This window comes from Oncorhynchus mykiss, chromosome 28 (assembly GCF_057628025.1).
Source record: "Oncorhynchus mykiss isolate SJ-2025 chromosome 28, ASM5762802v1, whole genome shotgun sequence".
NCBI lineage: Eukaryota > Metazoa > Chordata > Actinopteri > Salmoniformes > Salmonidae > Oncorhynchus > Oncorhynchus mykiss.
In genome coordinates, this window is record NC_143049.1 from 32,198,087 (window position 1) to 32,216,826 (window position 18,740).

At 45.8% G+C, this 18,740-nt stretch overlaps 2 protein-coding genes across 5 annotated transcripts; one reads left to right on the forward strand and one right to left on the reverse strand.

Annotated features, from left to right (window-relative positions):
* Positions 1 to 2,387: 2,387 nt before the first annotated feature.
* LOC110508952 (uncharacterized) lies at positions 2,388 to 8,540 on the reverse strand. Of its 4 annotated transcripts, none has more exons than XM_036966031.2 (7): positions 8,384 to 8,534; positions 8,055 to 8,202; positions 7,696 to 7,792; positions 7,530 to 7,580; positions 7,340 to 7,427; positions 7,151 to 7,178; positions 2,388 to 6,905 (listed from the first exon to the last, which is right to left on the reverse strand). In XM_036966031.2, the coding sequence occupies exon 7, from the start codon at positions 4,115 to 4,117 to the stop codon at positions 2,795 to 2,797; it is 1,323 nt and encodes a 440-aa protein (XP_036821926.2). In that variant the 5' UTR covers positions 4,118 to 6,905; positions 7,151 to 7,178; positions 7,340 to 7,427; positions 7,530 to 7,580; positions 7,696 to 7,792; positions 8,055 to 8,202; positions 8,384 to 8,534; the 3' UTR covers positions 2,388 to 2,794. The 4 variants fall into 4 exon arrangements, 1 of the variants encoding a protein (XP_036821926.2); XR_016492751.1 differs by having other exon boundaries at positions 4,902 to 6,905; positions 8,464 to 8,540; XR_016492752.1 differs by having other exon boundaries at positions 4,902 to 6,905; positions 8,434 to 8,534.
* glmna (glomulin, FKBP associated protein a) lies at positions 8,184 to 18,734 on the forward strand. Its single transcript, XM_021589876.3, has 19 exons — positions 8,184 to 8,617; positions 9,118 to 9,208; positions 10,138 to 10,263; positions 10,674 to 10,787; positions 11,105 to 11,213; positions 11,508 to 11,742; positions 12,040 to 12,139; positions 12,766 to 12,947; positions 13,107 to 13,160; positions 13,300 to 13,330; positions 13,436 to 13,525; positions 13,667 to 13,708; positions 15,374 to 15,447; positions 15,548 to 15,632; positions 15,787 to 15,896; positions 16,059 to 16,122; positions 16,294 to 16,432; positions 18,027 to 18,109; positions 18,242 to 18,734. Exons 2-19 carry the CDS (start codon positions 9,170 to 9,172, stop codon positions 18,329 to 18,331), a joined length of 1,767 nt encoding a protein of 588 aa, XP_021445551.3. The 5' UTR covers positions 8,184 to 8,617; positions 9,118 to 9,169; the 3' UTR covers positions 18,332 to 18,734.
* Positions 18,735 to 18,740: the final 6 nt, after the last annotated feature.

Consider the following 18,740-nt stretch of genomic DNA (forward strand, 5'->3'; position numbering starts at 1 on the left):
GACCAGAGTGGTGGGAAAGGTGTTTGTGCATTGATAAGCACACCAAAGCAAACCAAAGTCGGCATTAACAATAATAAAATACAGAAGGCACTTCGAAAATCCTATTTCACGCAATAGCTTGCTGAATTTGCAAGAAAAATATTATTTAATTTTGATTTCAGCACAAATGAAAATGTGGCACTTACTCGCCCATATATTGACGTTTCAGTATTAAGTCACTGAAGAGTTTTATCGTCCGACTAACCATGTGCTACATGCACGCGTAGTTACAAGCCTGCTAGAGTTAGCAGCAGACGGACGAGCAATATCCACAGTCATAGTACGGACGAAGCCTATGAAATGCGAAGCTAATTGAAGCTGATTAGCTTTAGAAACCCCTGAGTAGATCTAGCTTGCTTCATAGGATTCCCCCCTGGATTCTAGCAGATCGCACCTTGTCGGCTATGCACCCTTTGGCCTCCCGAGTGGCGCAGCGGTCTAAGTTTCAATGAAATCTTCTTGACTGCAATCCACTCTAAAGTGATGGGTCAACTTTTACAACAAGGCAAATTACTTTAAAGTGAGGTCTGTTAAGCTCTCGAGTGGCGCAGCGGTCTAGAGGCGTCACTACAGACCGTGGTTCGATTCCAGGCTGTATCACAACTGGCCGTGATTGGGAGTCCCATAGGGCGGCACACAATTGGCCCAGCCTCGTCCGGGTTAGGCCGTCATTGTAAATAATAATTTGTTCTTAATTGACTTGCCTAGTTAAACAAAGGTTAAATAATAAAAACATTAAAGGCAATGTTCCCACGTTTGCTGAGACCGCATTCCATAAATGATACATCTGTCGGCTCAATAGTAAATTACCTTTGGCGGTCGCAAGCAGACTAGGTATCAACAGACAATCCAGAAGGGGCTGGAAACTAATGAGCTTCGATTGGCCAACAGTAACGAGATGTCGCTGAGTATTTGCATGAAGTTCCACAATCCCCAACTTTGGTCCAGCCCTTTTCAAGTCCCTAGCCCACGTTCTTATTGCCCAACGGTACCGCCCACTTCGCTTCTGTCATTGAAAATAAACGTGCTTCTGTTGTTTCATCGCCCCCGACGTGACATGCAGATCTCCGCAGGCATCTATAGTAAATATGTATATGATTTCTGGCTGGCAATATGACTAATCTCCTCAGCAGCACAATGCACATGTTTGTAAAGTTTACAAAGCTGTGTGTTTAAGGGAACACTTTATTTTGTATAGCCAGTAGGGATGGGTAAGGCATTCCAGATGATATATTTGCCTTTGGTGATGGGAAGAGTATCTCGGAAATAGGCTAACCAGAGGGCTGGTAAATATGTTTTAGGAATACAGGAGCACAGTGAGTATGTCTCCTGGAGCAATGCTGCTACCTGGGTCTAGTGTTGCATGAGGCCCATCCATTATTCACATGATTCACCTAACAACAACAACAGAGGCCTGACTAATTACACAGCTGCCATGCAGTAGGTAGGCCTCAACTCCAAATTATTCATGAGATGGATAGTTGACTCAAATGCTAATGGCTTGGTACGGTTCTATGGTCCTGCAGATATATTGTTAGTAAGTAACAAAAAAAAAAATGGATAACACTTCGGATAAGTATGTATGCTTTATGATGTGCTTATAATGCAATGTAAGACTTGTCATAAGACTACTTTATAATTTCTTATAATAAACATCATTATGAGCAGAACTAAATACGAGACATTTTGAGTTAGTTGAAACCATACTGCAGCCAACAGCCAGGTACAACGTTCAATTATTTGTTGAGCACCTCACTCAATAAGGCATGTTCTTTACCATCTACTTATCAGATTGGATGAAGACAACATCTGTAGCCTAGATAAGGTGATATCAGCTCAAGAAAGAGTCATCTCCCATTTATTTAGACAGCTATAAATCAGAGCTGAAGTTATGTCCCTGGTTTCCTCTCTGGGGTGGTGTACACAGTGGATCAGTTAGGGACCAAATGGAATGTTTCCCAGGGTGTGTGTGTCGCCCCGGGCTGCTGCATCACGGATCTAGAGAGGGTTGGGTTTGGGGGGGGTAATCAGGTGGAGGAGATAAGGCCCGAGAGGCGTCTGTGTGTACACAGACGGGAGCAGCACGGAACTGTCCCACACAGCGCCTGCTAGGCTCACGCCCTGCCACCGACGTGCCTGGGGAAGTAGTGCACACACACACCACACACACGCCATCTGGCACAGGTCAAACAACGCAAGGGCAAGCACACAATGCAGATTGGAGATGCCACACACACACACACACCACTGTATATTTCACAGGGCAACATAAAACACAAGGAAACCTTTGAATTGCTGTGCCTGTGGTTATGTATATGCGTTTTTCATAACAATGAATATACAAATTCTAATTCTATGCATATCTTAATGAAATCATGAGTTTTAACAGGTTGGCATTCCCTTTTGTGATGTTTAAAATGTACCAAAGAGAGCATCCAAAAGAACACACACACTGCAGTGCACCCTGGATACACACAAGTAGAGATAAATCACTAGGTTAAGTTTGTTGAGAGGGTGTTCCCCCAGGTAAAACAATGTTCTCTGATTTCCTCTGCTGATCCCTGACGGATCCTACTGAGGCACAGGCTCTCCAGCTGTTCCTGCAACAGCACATGACACACACACACACACACACACACACACACACACACACACACACACACACACACACACACACACACACACACACACACACACACACACACACACACACACACACACACACACACACACACACACACACACACACACACACTTACAGATTGAGGAGCACCATAACGATCATGGTCCCCTCTGGGCCTTCGTGGATAATGTTGGTGTTTGTGAACCTGCCATGGAAAAAAATACACTGTATAGTAAAAAAAATTGCACAGGTCTGACATCGCACTGCCACCAGGCTGGACATCGCACTGTCACCAGGCTGGACATCGCACCGCCACCAGGCTGGACATCGCACTGCCACCAGGCTGGACATCGCACTGCCACCAGGCTGGACATCGCACTGCCACCAGGCCTGACATCGCACTGCCACCAGGCCTGACATCGCACTGCCACCAGGTCTGACATCCCACTGCCACCAGGCCTGACATCGCACTGCCACCAGGCTGGACATCGCACTGCCACCAGGCCGGACATCGCACTGCCACCAGGCCGGACATCGCACTGCCACCAGGCCGGACATCGCACTGCCACCAGGCCGGACATCGCACTGCCACCAGGCCGGACATCGCACTGCCACCAGGCCGGACATCGCACTGCCACCAGGCTGGACATCGCACTGCCACCAGGCTGGACATCGCACTGCCACCAGGCCTGACATCGCACTGCCACCAGGCCTGACATCGCACTGCCACCACGCCGGACATCGCACTGCCACCAGGCCGGACATCGCACTGCCACCAGGCCGGACATCGCACTGCCACCAGGCCGGACATCGCACTGCCACCAGGCCGGACATCGCACTGCCACCAGGCCGGACATCGCACTGCCACCAGGCCGGACATCGCACTGCCACCAGGCCGGACATCGCACTGCCACCAGGCCGGACATCGCACTGCCACCAGGCTGGACATCGCACTGCCACCAGGCTGGACATCGCACTGCCACCAGGTCTGACATCGCACTGCCACCAGGCTGGACATCGCACTGCCACCAGGCTGGACATCGCACTGCCACCAGGCTGGACATCACACTGCCACCAGGCCTGACATCGCACTGCCACCAGGCCTGACATCGCACTGCCACCAGGCTGGACATCGCACTGCCACCAGGCCTGACATCGCACTGCCACCAGGCCTGACATCGCACTGCCACCAGGCTGGACATCGCACTGCCACCAGGCTGGACATCGCACTGCCACCAGGCCTGACATCGCACTGCCACCAGGCCTGACATCGCACTGCCACCAGGCATGACATCGCACTGCCACCAGGCCTGACATCGCACTGCCACCAGGCCTGACATCGCACTGCCACCAGGCCTGACATCGCACTGCCACCAGGCCTGACATCGCACTGCCACCAGGCTGGACATCGCACTGCCACCAGGCTGGACATCGCACTGCCACCAGGCCTGACATCGCACTGCCACCAGGCCTGACATCGCTGATTTTCCATGAAAGAGAAAACACAACAGTCTCTGTCCTTTGCTTCAACTTGGCACTGAAAATCTCTAAATCATATTAGCCTAATGTCCAACCATATCAGAGACACCTCATCATATAGATTGAACAATTATAGGTGTTTATTTGACAGTTTGCAGTGTAATGTCTGGCTGCTGTTCCAGCAGGCCTTATAGTAGCTAGCAGATAATTCCTGGAAACAGGCCTCTTGCTGAAGGTGTGACTCAAGTGCCTCGCTATTAAATCAGAGCTACAGGAAGTCAATAGCACTCTGCCAATCACTACTTCCTGTTGACTGCACCTCAATCAGCCAATCACAGCCCAGTTAGTGCCCATGACAGGAACAGAGTTCACCTCTGGCAGTTTGGGGCTACCCTGAAAAGTTCACTCAGTTCGTGAAAGCCTTGTCGCCACATAACTTCTCCATAAATACCAGAGCATGTATTCATAGTGTCTCAGAGTAGTAGTTCTGATCTAGGATCATGTGTGTCCTCGTCTCCCGTCCATGTAATCTTATTCACTATGATCAAAAAGCCAATACTGATTCTAGATCAGCACTTCAGATAAGATGGTTTATGACTACGGGACCAGGTAAATATTGACTGAAATAAGAGTGTAAAATGTCCAGTTTCTCTCCCAGACAGTATTGGACACTGTAGTAGGAAATGGTGTGTAAAAACAGCAATCTGCAGTGTAATACATCAATTTTTGGACTTATAAATTAACGATACATACCCATTGATTCTTGAAGAATATAACTTAGAAATTGCTTTATTAGCTAAGTTCAAATGTCATACCCCATCAGAACCCAAAATATAAGCTTGTTTCACTCCAATGTTAGTAAACAAGCATTTAGCTACACCTTCAGTAGCATCTGCTAAATATGTGTATGCGACCAATACAATTAGATTTCAAATATAAACAAACACTGTATTGCCTCAAAACATGCTTGAAACTCTAATCTAGGACGCTCAGTCCTTGCATCCATAGCTCTGTCTATGAATTTGAGAAGAGTTACATTTCTCCAGGCCCATCCTTGAGCTTTTTACCAAAACAGAGGCGTTTTTTATTGTTTCAATTAAGGATTGGCCCTTTAACTCTCAGAGTTGACATTGGCACTGACCTGAAGGTCCTGACCAGGCTGTTGTGGTCACTGGAGATGTCAGTCATGGTGAGACGTTTCCCAAGATGAGGAAAACCGGACATATAAATACACACACATATACACAGAACTTGATTTCATTTCTTAAGTTGCTGAGATGCGAAGTTCAACAAGACCGAGCTAGTACTTACCAATGCTTCTGTAATATTGCTGGTTGTCAACTATCAGCACATCAGTGACCACATTTCCATTGCATAAAACAGTTTTTTGAACTTTGAAAACCGTAGCAGCATTTTCATACAGACACACACACCCTCTAGTGAGCTTCTCAACCGTTATGTGTTTCTGTATGAGGTGCTAGGCATGGGAATCAACCAACCACCCTGGTCCTGGGTGGGGGGGGGTGGAGAGAGAGCATGAGAGAAAGATCGTGAAAGCAGGAGAAAGAGCGTGAAAGAAGGAGAGAGAGCGTAGATGGGAAAGGAGAGGAGACACAGAGTGAGGGAAAGAAGTGAGGTGAGACATAAAAAAAAAACATCTTCATGGTAAAAGCCAACCTCAAAAACAAGACCATCATCATCATCACGCTTAACATCTCCAATGCTTATACATAGTGCCCCCATCTGGACACTGACAGTTACTACACTACACTTATCCCCCACTCACCTCTGAGTCTCAGGGCCCGTTTCCCTGACACCCAGTGGGCTCCCCTTTGTAGAACTCCCTGACCCGCCGTCCCCTCCATCCCCAACCCCTTCTACAACATCCTCCAGGTTATCTTCATCCAGTTCTTCTTCTTCCTCCTCCTCCTCCTTTTTCTTCTTCGTTTCTACTGTTGTTTTATTAAAGTGGTCTGGGCCATATAGGAACTTCATAGTCTCCTCAGTCCACCATTCGTCGAAGGAACTCCATAGGACTTCTAGAAGGTTCAGTCAGACCGAGCCAGGTTTTGGAGTAGTTTCGTGGCCCTTGAGGAGCCCCTGGGCCCCCCTCCTGCTCATGTCCACCTGGGTGATCCTGAGGCCCGGCTGGGTGGGCTGTGCGGGGGTTGAGTCCCACTGAGGGTTGGGGGTTGGAGCTGGATCTTGATTCTGTACACTGCATTGTGTTGACGGTTGTTAGTACAGAAGATGTAACCGTGACTGGATCTCTATCCTGCATTGTGACTTGGCTCAGTAGTGCTGCGGCATCCTCCATAGACCGGCCCTCTGGTGAGCCTCTCTCTTCCAGGAAAGGCTGCTGCTCACTGGGGTGGTTTGTATCTGTTGTGTGTTGTTGGGGTCCATCTATGTCATTGATTGTCTTTGTTGGTTCTTTCTGTGATTCTTCTGTATTCTCCTCCTCCTTGTCTTCAGCCTTGTTTGTTTGTTTTGGCATCTTTGTGTCCTTCCCTCCCGACCTTCTCTCCCTCTTCTCGTTCCCTCCCCTCCCCTTCGTTGGTGTGCTTGGGCAGACTGACCCAGTGCACCCTGGGTAACTGTTGCTGGGAGACTACGCTGGAAACAAAGTGCTGTTCTGTGTCGCTGTGACCGGCTGTATGGGATCATCTGGGGTTCTCTGGGGCCACAGAGTACAGGGGAAGGTTCCTCACATCCTCCTCTCTGAAACACCTCAGTCAGCCTCTCCTCCTCTCCAGTGCTACCGCTACAGACAGACAGAGGGAATCAGGGGGAAGTCAGTCAGTCAAGCCACCAATCAATCAATAAATCAATGGATCTATAATTTAATTTGATGTATACAGTCTGTGAATTATTTAATTATTATGCCGTAATGATTGATAAATGGATCCATCCCTCCATCCCTTATAAATCAGTTGAATGACAGCTACACATCTTATCAATTAATCGAGACTATATGACATTTAAAAAAAAAACAACGAATGTACATACCAATCTCCTTTATTTATTAAGTTTACATCTGGGGGGTTGCAAACAAAAAGAGGAAAGACATGGTCATAAGAGGAGGAGAGTCAACATTTAGGTCATATCTGGACCTATAGGAAAATGGCGGCCTACCTGAGCACGGCTATATCTGCGGTTAACCATGACTCAATGTAAAGTGAAACGGAACATAATTACCTCTCGTGCTGCCTCAATCATAGAGGGCTCTTTGAAATCTGCAGCTCAAATGACTTGGAGGCTTTGTAGCAGAATTACTGCAGAAGGACTAGGTCAGAGACGAAAAGGGCATCGTTTCAGTCTTACATCAGTCACGTTCTTCAATGGTGCTGGTCATAACACAACAGAATATCTGATTCTGTACACCTACCTTGCGTTCTGTAATGTCATTGACTTTATTGGTGTTGGTGGAAATGTTTAACTGTTGAGTGGGGACATATGAAAATAAATATCAGAATGAGTTGGTTTTGACAAAACACTATTTACTCAAAGGCAAGTAAAAAAGGGAGGCCTTTTATAAATAAATTAAACGTTACCTAGCCCAGTTTATTTGAACAGACAGAATAGCCACACAGCTTCACAATAGATCTCTCCTCAACTGTCTTTGTAATTGGCAGAAGTGATCAAGCTTTCCTGCAAATCAAGGACAACATCATGAATACATGACAGATACCCCACACTACCTGAAATAGCGATGTGGTGCTCCTCGATCAACTGATATCTATTGACAGAAACTGTCAAATCTTTCCATGAGGTCATAGATCCTCTTCTAATACTCAAAAGTGGAACCGTTCCAAATCCGCATGTCACCATCTTAGCCACCAACCACAGATAAAAAGAGCAATCTTGTATTTGGATCAGTGTATTTGTAGACCTCAATCTTTATGGTACTCACACAGTCAACCAGGAAGTCCTCCAGTACGCTATCCTCCAAGAGACACTCCACCACCTGCAGAGCTCTCTTCTACAGGGGGGGGGGGGGGGGGGGTGAAAATACATTCTTGCTTCCTCTGCAGAGGTCTGTGCTTTGACACTCTTCCCATCTGTCGAATAAGTGACATTAGGTGTCCGTGCTCATGACAGAACGTAATAAGACAGTTAGCTGTAACTTATACTGTAATCAAGTATTGAAGGCTAACGTTGTATGGTTAGCTATGAAACATGTTAGCTAACTATATGTAAACACAACTGTAGCTGCAAGATTGATATCTCCATTTTCATTACTTTTTGAGGACCTACAGAGACCCAACAATATCCAAACGCAATGTTAATACCGGTCTGATGATGCCTTATAAAAACGAAACCTTTTACATTGCTCCTTCTTCATGCTGGTCCAATGTTTTGTACTAATTTCAACTTTGAACTGTGACGTATTACATCTACGGCAATTCATCAGGGTCAACGCTGCCGAAACACTTCCGAATCCACGCGACTGACAGTGTCTCCGATAATTGACATGTAAGTAGCAATTCCTCTAATAAATTAAACCGATTAATACTTTAACTATGGCCTTATATTCTTTATCGTGGAAATTAAGCTGTAGATCCTATGTAGCTTTATGAAACGATTACACTTAGAGTCTATTGTTGCCTCGATTTCTCGCCTCAAGGCAAAGCAGCCACAATAATGAAGTGATTTGACTATTCCGTTCTTGCTTATTTCCTAATCATGTGCGTTTTAGACTCGGCTAGCTACGCCACTAGTATAAACAAACAAAATACAGTTTTATCAAATCACTAATGATGGAGTTAAACCAAGATACATTTCTGACGTTACATCCATTATGTGTGCCACTCACTCACAGCAAATCAGCTGGTGCATGCTAAATAGTCCTTTGCCTTGACTCTCTGTTTTGTGTGCCACGGTTTCATACATAAAACAAAACTGTGATGACTGCATTCGAAACGTGTTATTTAATAACCCGTACTACTGAAAACACATTTTTTTCCCCCTCACAGGAGTGTTTAGTGAAGAGATACCCTCTGTTGGAGAATAGCCGAGACAACGAGGATGGCTCTAGAACAACTGAGTGATGTCGTCCAGAGATGTGTAAGTTATAAGAGTACACATAAGACAGGGGTGTGAAATTCCATTTGGTGCTTAGTGTCTGCCGGGTTTTGTTTTTTCCTTTCAATTAAGACCTAGACAACCAGGCGAGGAGAGTACCAAATTAAAAAGTGACCTTAATGTATCAATCAAGTACAAGGGAGGAGCAACACACAGACACGCAGCCCTGCATGGAATGAGTTTGACACGTGTCCTATGACATCTGAGTTCACCAGAGCATTGTGTTATGGCTGGTCTCGCTCACCCAGGCGTCCTCCCCAAGCTGGTCTCGCTCACCAGACGTCCTCCCCAAGCTGGTCACGCTCACCAGACGCCCTCCCCAAGCTGGTCTCACTCACCAGACGTCCTCCCCAAGCTGGTCTCGCTCACCAGACGCCCTCCCCAAGCTGGTCTCGCTCACCAGACGTCCTCCCCAAGCTGATCTCACTCACCAGACGTCCTCCCCAAGCTGGTCTCTCTCACCAGACGTCCTCCCCAAGCTGGTCTCACTCACCAGACGTCCTCCCAATCTGGTCTCGCTCACTCAAACGTCCTCCCCAAGCTGGTCTCGCTCACCCAGGCGTCCTCCCCAAGCTGGTCTCGCTCACCCAGGCGTCCTCCCCAAGCTGGTCTCGCTCACCCAGGCGTCCTCCCCGAGCTGGTCTCGCTCACCCAGGCGTCCTCCCCAAGCTGGTCTCGCTCACCCAGGCGTCCTCCCCAAGCTGGTCTCGCTCACCCAGGCGTCCTCCCCAAGCTGGTCTCGCTCACCCAGGCGTCCTCCCCAAGCTGGTCTCGCTCACCCAGACGTCCTCCCAAAGCTCAGATTCTTAGTATAGCATGTGCACAGTAGCTTGGGGACGAGGTTAGTAAAGGACAGACTTACCAACCCCCCTTTCCCTCTCTCTCTTTTTCTCTACCCCTTTCTCATGCAGCAAGCCATCCAGGATGACAACTATACGACTGAGGATTATTCCGTGTTCCAGATAGCTGGACGTACCTGTCTAGAGGATGGAGAGAGTGCTCAGGTTCTGAGTATCGTCCTAGATGAGGAAAATAAGGTGAACTAAAGATTGTACCAGACATCTATACCAAGTGTACAGTAAAAAATAAATACAAGTTGTATTATCACATATACACTGGATAGGTGCAGTGAAATGTGTTGAAATAGAGTCGCTTGCTGTGTTGTTTTACAGGGTCAGTCATAGTAGTACGGCGCCCAGGGAGCAAATTAGGGTGAAGTGCCTTGCACATCAACAGATGGTCATTTGGATGTGGTGTGCTGCTTCTCAGCTGAAAGGCTCTCTCTCTTAAAGTAGCCTATATATGTACTTTTATAGGGATGTATGGTTGGAACCTGAGGTTTTCCTAACCACATGATCTGACCAGGAAAACCTCTGGGTCATAATGATGGTATATGTTAGTTATTACATAGTGAAGTAATACTACTTCTCCCCTTGTTTTTCTGTAGAACATAGTGAGATGTATGGGCTGGAACCTGCTGGGTCCTCTGGTTCAGATTCTGCTGAAGAAGGAGGATAATAATCTTCCTCACTGCCTCGCCATCCTCACACACCTGCTGGAGGTCTGTTGACATGTTCTAATTATTATACGTTATTACAAAGGTCTAATACTCTGCGTTTTGACCAATCATATCAAAACTTTTCACACAAGCTCTTTTTCCGAGCTGATCTGATTGAAATGGGCTGCCTGTCTAAACGCAGCCATATTGTTGTTTTGGTTATAAAATGTAAATGTTTGCTAGTCTGGCCCCAGATCACCATAGGAGTTGGCAAGATATTACAAACAGATCTGAGATTAGGCTACATGTTTGCATGTCCAGACACGGAAGTGCATTGACACAGAAAAAGGAACCCTATATTCTTGTGTGTGATTGGTCAGGTTTGCAGTCCCAAGGAGCTACTGGTTGGCTTGCTGGAGCAGGTTGAGGAGGCTCACCCTGACTCCATCGCAGAGACCGTCATCCTCCTGCTGCAGCCACTACAGAAAGGTGAGGAACACCTTTCCACCGCTGAATGGAAAACCCTCAATATTGTTTGACATTCTTGACCATTAAGACGTTTCTGTATCCCTTTCCCATGCCTTAATGCCTACTCTCTGCTACCACTCTCTCAATCTACACACCCCTTATCACCTATCCACTCTCTTACCATTTTCCCACCCATTTCCTCTACTCCCACCCTAATGCCCTTTGCCCCTACTCACATTTCCCTGTCTACTCCCACCCTTTTCCCCACACTGAACCTCTCCCTTACTGTCCCCACCTCTCCACCCTCCCCCTCAGTGTTGTTGCGGCTGGGCAGCCGGAAGGCCTCCTCGGTGGGCATGGCTCTCTCCACTCTGCTGGACCAGGTGGCCAGGCTGCCCGTGCCCCAGACCAAGGAGCAGGAGGAGGACGACGTGTTCAGCCTGTGCCGCTGCTGCTCGGCCCTGCTGGTCTTTGTCAGGCCCTTCGTGGAGGAGGCCAAGCAGAGCAGGACGCCCAAAGAGGATGAGCTGAGGACTGAGCTGCTCAAGTTGTAGGTTTTATTGGGGAGCTATTGAGTTAGCATGTGTATTTTTAATATATATATATATATTTTTTACATAGGGACAGATACAATACACCATCATACTGTAGCTTAGCAGATGAGAATTGGATTCTGATTGTTTAATAGTCGCATGTACAGGGTTGCAGGTGTGATTGCAGGGTACAGTGAAATTCTTTGGCTCCGAGCTCCAACGTTAAAGTACGGTGCATTAAGTGTCTAGGTGCATGAATAGAGTGTGTCTATAACGTGTGTATAGAGTGTGTGTGTGTGTGTGTGTCACCCTAGCAGTATGAAGAGTCTTTGTGAGCCTCTTCTGGAGGTGCAGCTGAAGGATCCTGAAACCCTAGCAGAATCTCCCCTCAGGAACTTTGCCACAGAGATTCTGGTAAGATGCCTGCTCAGATTGTGACCATTGCTCCTAGAGCTAGCCTGGTTCCAGATCTGTTTGTGTTGTATATCTAAATCCTATGGGCATTGACAACGACTATAGGAGACTGTTAATACAGCACAAGCAGCAGGCTAGCTCTTTTTATACTATTCATGAAGATTATATTCCACTTCCATTTAAGTGTTTACATTAGTCATTTTGCAGACGCTCTGGACATACAGGAGCAATCAGAGTTAAGTGTTTACATTAGTCATTTTGCAGACGCTCTGGACTTACAGGAGCAATCAGAGTTAAGTGTTTACATTAGTCATTTTGCAGACGCTCTGGACTTACAGGAGCAATCAGAGTTAAGTGTTTACATTAGTCATTTTGCAGACGCTCTGGACTTACAGGAGCAATCAGAGTTAAGTGCCTTGCTCAAGGTCACATCAACAGATTTTTTTTACCTAGTCGGCTTGGGGATTCGATCCAGCGACCTTTCGGTTACTGACTCAATGCTCTTAACCACAGCTAGGTGAAACTTCATCCTGTATAGGGGTAACTAACTAATAAAGGGCTAACCCTCTCTATACTTAGGTTAACCCTGCTCCTCCTGTGTGTGTGTGTGTGTGTGTTTTTTGCAGGGCATCCTGTCAGACATCGGGGAGTCCCTCCCTGACCTACTGTCTCACAGCCTGCTGAGGAGGAGAGAGGTGCCTGGGTTCCTGGAGGAAGAGGTGTGCTACCCCAAAGAGTCTCTGGCCAGCCTGGCCTACCTGCTGTTCGTACAGCACATTGCCATTGATACTTTCCCCACAGTCTTCAGGTAGGGAATAAAGACTGTGTGTTTTCAGTTCATATTACTCTGAAAGTACTGTTGCACCTGGCTAAGAAGTTTTTTATTCAATTTGTATTGGGGTTGGTTGGCTCTTAATGTAAGTGCTAAAACAGTGTTGATTGTCCTAACAGTCTTTTCTTCTTTCAGCTCAGTGTTTGTTCTTCAGTGTAATATGGAATACATCAACCTCTTCTTGAGCAGGTACATATTCATTTACTTTTGACTTTCTTTTCCAATTTATGTAAATGACAAAGTATAGCATTTTATAGACTTCTGTAAAGTCTTGAAAATTGGTTTTGATTGTGTTTAAATTCAAACAATATATTTGGTGCCCCCCCAGAACGGAAGAATCCAGGCTGCAGAAAGGACTGGTAAGGATCCTCTGTTTAAAAGTTGGAAGACTAGCAATTCTGTACAAGTAACACTTTCTCATTGACCTTCTACAACTCTTAATTGCTTTTTTGTCCTTTCCTAAGGACCTGTATGAAAAGAGCCTGGTTAGGGTTGAGGACAACAGTCTCCCAGTCCAGCTAATGGAGCTCAAATCTTTCTTCAGTGTCCCTCAGGTAAAACAAAACATCCAATATTGATGTAATGCCGCAAATACTTGCGATAGTTTGTGTTTTATAAATCAGTAGAGAGGAATTGCTTCATCCCATCTCGCTGTGTGAATCACAATGACATTTTATCCTTCCTTTACATTTTAGAACTTGGTGAAAGTCATGACATTGTGTCCAATTCAGCATTTGGTAAGTAACCTGTATACATATGATTACTATAACACATATATAATATATATATATATATATATATATACATACAGTGGGGCAAAAAAGTATTTAGTCAGCCACCAATTGTGCAAGTTCTCCCACTTAAAAAGATGAGAGCCCTGTAATTTTCATCATAGGTACACTTTACTATGACAGACAAAATGAGAAAAAAAATCCAGAAAATCACATTGTAGGATTTTTTAATGAATTTATTTGCAAATTATGGTGGAAAATAAGTATTTGGTCACCTACAAACAAGCAAGATTTCTGGCTCTCACAGACCTGTAACTTTAAGAAGCTCCTCTGTCCTCCACTCGTTACCTGTATTAATGGCACCTGTTTGAACTTGTTATCAGTATAAAAGACACCTATCCACAACCTCAAACAGTCACACTCCAAACTCCACTATGGCCAAGACCAAAGAGCTGTCAAAGGACACCAGAAACAAAATTGTAGACCTGCACCAGGCTGGGAAGATTGAATCTGCAATAGGTAAGCAGCTTGGTTTGAAGAAATCAACTGTGGGAGCAATTATTAGGAAATGGAAGACATACAAGACCACTGATAATCTCCCTCAATCTGGGGCTCCACGCAAGATCTCACCCCGTGGGGTCAAAATGATCACAAGAATGGTAAGCAAAAATCCTAGAACCACACGGGGGGACCTAGTGAATGACCTGCAGAGAGCTGGGACCAAAGTAACAAAGCCTACCATCAGTAACACACTACGCCGCCAGGGACTCAAATCCTGCAGTGCCAGACGTGTCCCCCTGCTTAAGCCAGTACATGTCCAGGCCCGTCTGAAGTTTGCTAGAGAGCATTTGGATGATCCAGAAGAAGATTGGGAGAATGTCATATGGTCAGATGAAACCAAAATATAACTTTTTGGTAAAAACTCAACTCGTCGTGTTTGGAGGACAAAGAATGCCGAGTTGCATCCAAAGAACACCATACCTACTGTGAAGCATGGGCACGACTGATCCGTGTAAAGGAAAGAATGAATGGGGCCATGTATCGTGAGATTTTGAGTGATAACCTCCTTCCATCAGCAAGGGCATTGAAGATGAAACGTGTCTGGGTCTTTCAGCATGACAATGATCCCAAACACACCGCCCAGGCAACAAAGGAGTGGCTTCGTAAGAAGCATTTCAAGGTCCTGGAGTGGCCTAGCCAGTCTCCAGATCTCAACCCCATAGAAAATCTTTGGAGGGAGTTGAAAGTCCGTGTTGCCCAGCAACAGCCCCAAAACATCACTGTTCTAGAGGAGATCTGCATGGAGGAATGGGCCAAAATACCAGCAACAGTGTGTGAAAACCTTGTGAAGACTTACAGAAAACGTTTGACCTTTGTCATTGTCAACAAAGGGTATATAACAAAGTATTGAGAGAAACCTTTGTCATTGACCAAATACTTATTTTCCACCATAATTTGCAAATAAATTCATTAAAAATCCTACAATGTGATTTTCTGGATTTTCTTTCTTCTCATTTTGTCTGTCATAGTTGAAGTGTACCTATGATGAAAATTACAGGCCTCTCTCATCTTTTTAAGTGGGAGAACTTGCACAATTGGTGGCTGACTAAATACTTTTTTGCCCCACTGTATTACTAACATTAGCGGTCAAATGTTATTTTCTGTTCACAGAGAATTAAAGGACTAAAAGTGCTGCAGTTGAGCATCGATAAATTTGACACGGAAGCCAAATACAAATTCTTCCAGTTAAGTTCACCCCTGTAGAACAATATGGCCGCTCTTTTGTTCTGACACCTTTCTGTAAGATGCTCAGTCTTTTTCTGATAACTTTTCATGTCATTTTAGGTGCATGCTGAAGACAAGTCACCATGCAGGAGTAGAGGGCTACATCATCAAGAACATCAAAAACCAGATCGACTTTGCCTTTAAGGTACGGCGCTCATGGTTTTGCGCCTTTTCAGATTTACATGGATTGCAAATGTAAATGATTTGACATTTTTGGGCTAAAACTTCAAAAAAGTGAACTATATCTTTACCAGTGGTGCTATATTACCTATGTAAATGTACATATCTTTCCTCGTCAGCCGGACAAGGGTAACGAGTGGTTCATGGGGGCACACCTTTTCCCTCTCCTGCGTCAGGTGCTGTGTCTCCCCCAGGGTCCTGAGACCGACCTCCTACAGAACATGGACAGGTCAGTCCACTCCACACCCAACTACCAGTAGTTGATTGATGCAATGTTTTCCACCCACCATCCAGGCAATATTCACTACAATAATTGATTGATTCAAACAAGTTTAGCCCAGTGAGCAGTAGTAGGGTGTAGTGAGACTTAACGCCTTGGTCTTTCTGACAGGGTGATGGAGTCTCTGAACCTGCTGCGCTATTTACTCATCAGAGACAAAGCGTGGAGAAACCAGGTAGCTACTGCCTCAACCACAACACTTATATTGCAGAAGGGATGCATGCAATGTTTATGAACACAAAAAGTGAAATTTTGATATAGTGAGGATGACTGAGGATGTTTACACTATTGCCTGGTCTTCTTTGGGTTAATTGAATGCACACACTAATCATTCTCTGGTGTCCAGACGGGGATCTGGACTGAGCTGTATAAGATTGAGGACTACTACATGAAGCCACTACGCACGGGGTTGAACATGTCCAAAGCCCACTACAAGGCTGAGCTCCAGAACACCAAAGACAACAGCAAGAAGACCAATGCTAAAGGTGAAACACAACCACTTAGTCTCGTCTAGTGCCAGCTGGTATACCTTCCTAAGCTCAGCAAAAAAAGAAACGTCCCTTTTTCAGGACCCTGTCTTTCAAAGATAATTCGTAAAAATCCAAATAACTGCACAGATCTTCATTGTAAAGGGTTTAAACACTGTTTCCCATGCTTGTTCAATGAACCATCAACAATTAATGAACATGCACCTGTGGAATGGCCGTTAAAACACTAACAGCTTACAGACGGTAGGCAATTAAGGTCACAGTTATGAAAACTAGGACACTAAAGAGGCCTTTCTACTGACTCTGAAAAACACCAAAAGAAAGATGCCCAGGGTCCCTGCTCAACTCCGTGAACTTGCCTTAGGCATGCTGCAAGGAGACATGAGGACTGCAGATGTGGCCAGGGCAATAAATTGCAATGTCCTTACTGTGAGATGCCTAAGACAGCGCTACAGGAAGACCGGACAGACAGCTGATCGTCCTCACAGTGGCAGACCACGTGTAACAACACCTGCACAGGATCGGTACATTCGGACATCACACCTGCGGGACAGGTACAGGATGGCAACAACTGCCCGGGTTACACCAGGAATGAACAATTCCTCCATCAGTGCTCAAGATTGTCCGCAATTGGCTGAGAGAGGCTGGACTGAAGGCTTGTAGGCCTGTTGTAAGGCAGGTCCTCACCAGACATCACCGGCAACAACCTCGTCTACGGGCACAAACCCACCGTCGCTGGACCAGACAGGACTGGCAAAAAGTACTCTTCACTGACGAGTCATGGTTTTGTCTCACCAGGGGTGGTCAGATTCGCATTTATCGTTGAAAGAATGAGCGTTACTCCGAGGCCTGTACCTTGGAGCGGGATCAATTTGGAGGTGGAGGGTCCGTCATGGCCTGGGGCGGTTTGTCACAGCATCATCGCAGGCAATCTCAAAGCTGTGCGTTACAGGAAAGACATCCTCTTCCCTCATGTGGTACCCTTCCTGCAGGCTCATCCTGACATGACCCTCCAGCATGACAATGCCACCAACCATATTGCTCGTTCTGTGCATGATTTCCTGCAAGACAGGAATGTCAGTGTTCGGCCATGGCCAGCAAAGAGCCCGGCTCTCAATCCCATTGAGCACGTCTGGGACCTGTTGGATCGGAAGGTGAGGGCTAGGGCCATTCCCCCCCCAAGAAACGTCCGGGAACTTGCAGGTGCCTTGGTGGAAAAGTAGGGTAACATTTCACAGCAAATCTGGTGCAGTTCATGAGGAGGAGATGCACTGCAGTACTTAATGCAGCTGGTGGCCACACCAGATACTGTTACTTTTGATGTTGACCCCCCCCCCCCCCCCTTTGCTCAGGGACACATTCAATTTCTCATAGCCACGTCTGTAAAACTTGTTCAGTTAAAACTTATGTTCATACAAATATTTACACGTTAAGTTTGCTGAAAATAAACGCAGTTGACAGTGAGAGGACATTTTCTTTTTTTGCCGAGTTTACTTCTGTGGTGTCTATTTTGACTCCCTGGCGTCTTAGGGAACAAATTGGCTTTCGATCCATGTTTTCATGTGATAGTAACTTCTGTTTGTCTGCGCAGAGTCCCAGACCCAGGAGTCAGTGTGCTCTCTGACAGTCGGGAACGAGAAGATGCCAAACATGACGCCAGAGATGCAGCTTCAGGTAAAACATTTAGATGCATCTGTATAAAATATATTGTTTCTGTCTTTGGGTAATTTGAGAATTAGCATGATTTATACATTTCTGCCTACTTTGTATGTAAATGTATTTTTAATCTCATGCTTGCCATTGTAGGTTCTGCACTCAGCACTGCACACGTTTGACATGATGGAGAGCGTCCTGGCGAGAATAGAGGAAATCATCGAAGTGAAAGAGAAACCCTGAGCAGCAGTGGATCTGGGTTACAATTTCACCGTGTTGTATTGAGGCCTCATAATTGAACTCCCTCCCTGTTGCCTAGATAAGCGATTTGGGTCATTAGGCAAAGCACTTTGGATCACTTGTTTCTGGTGAACTTTCTTTCGATTCTGACAATGTGGCAATTGTTTTATTTTGGCATCGTTACCTAAATAATTCAGGTTCAGGCATAATGACACCAAGACCAGCTTCTTGAATACCTGTAATAAAGCATGTTCAGTCTTCAACTCGACCAGACTAAATGCTCGATGGCAGTTAATCGTTTTAAATGTCTGCCATGGCCATTTATTTAGTTACTCAAATGCCACTAAGTTAAATCATGTTGATGGATCTTTGTTAGACAGTTAATAAACTCTAGCCTTTCTAACCATGCTTT

Bases quoted from the DNA above. Each gene is read 5' to 3' on its own strand.
- LOC110508952 (XM_036966031.2), bottom strand. From the start codon at position 4,117: ATGTCAGGCCTGGTGGCAGTGCGATGTCCAGCCTGGTGGCAGTGCGAT.
- glmna (XM_021589876.3), top strand. From the start codon at position 9,170: ATGGCTCTAGAACAACTGAGTGATGTCGTCCAGAGATGT. The intron at 11,214-11,507 runs GTGAGGAACACC...CCTCCCCCTCAG, and splicing joins GCTGCAGCCACTACAGAAAG to TGTTGTTGCGGCTGGGCAGC. The intron at 15,897-16,058 runs GTCAGTCCACTC...TCTTTCTGACAG, and splicing joins CTCCTACAGAACATGGACAG to GGTGATGGAGTCTCTGAACC.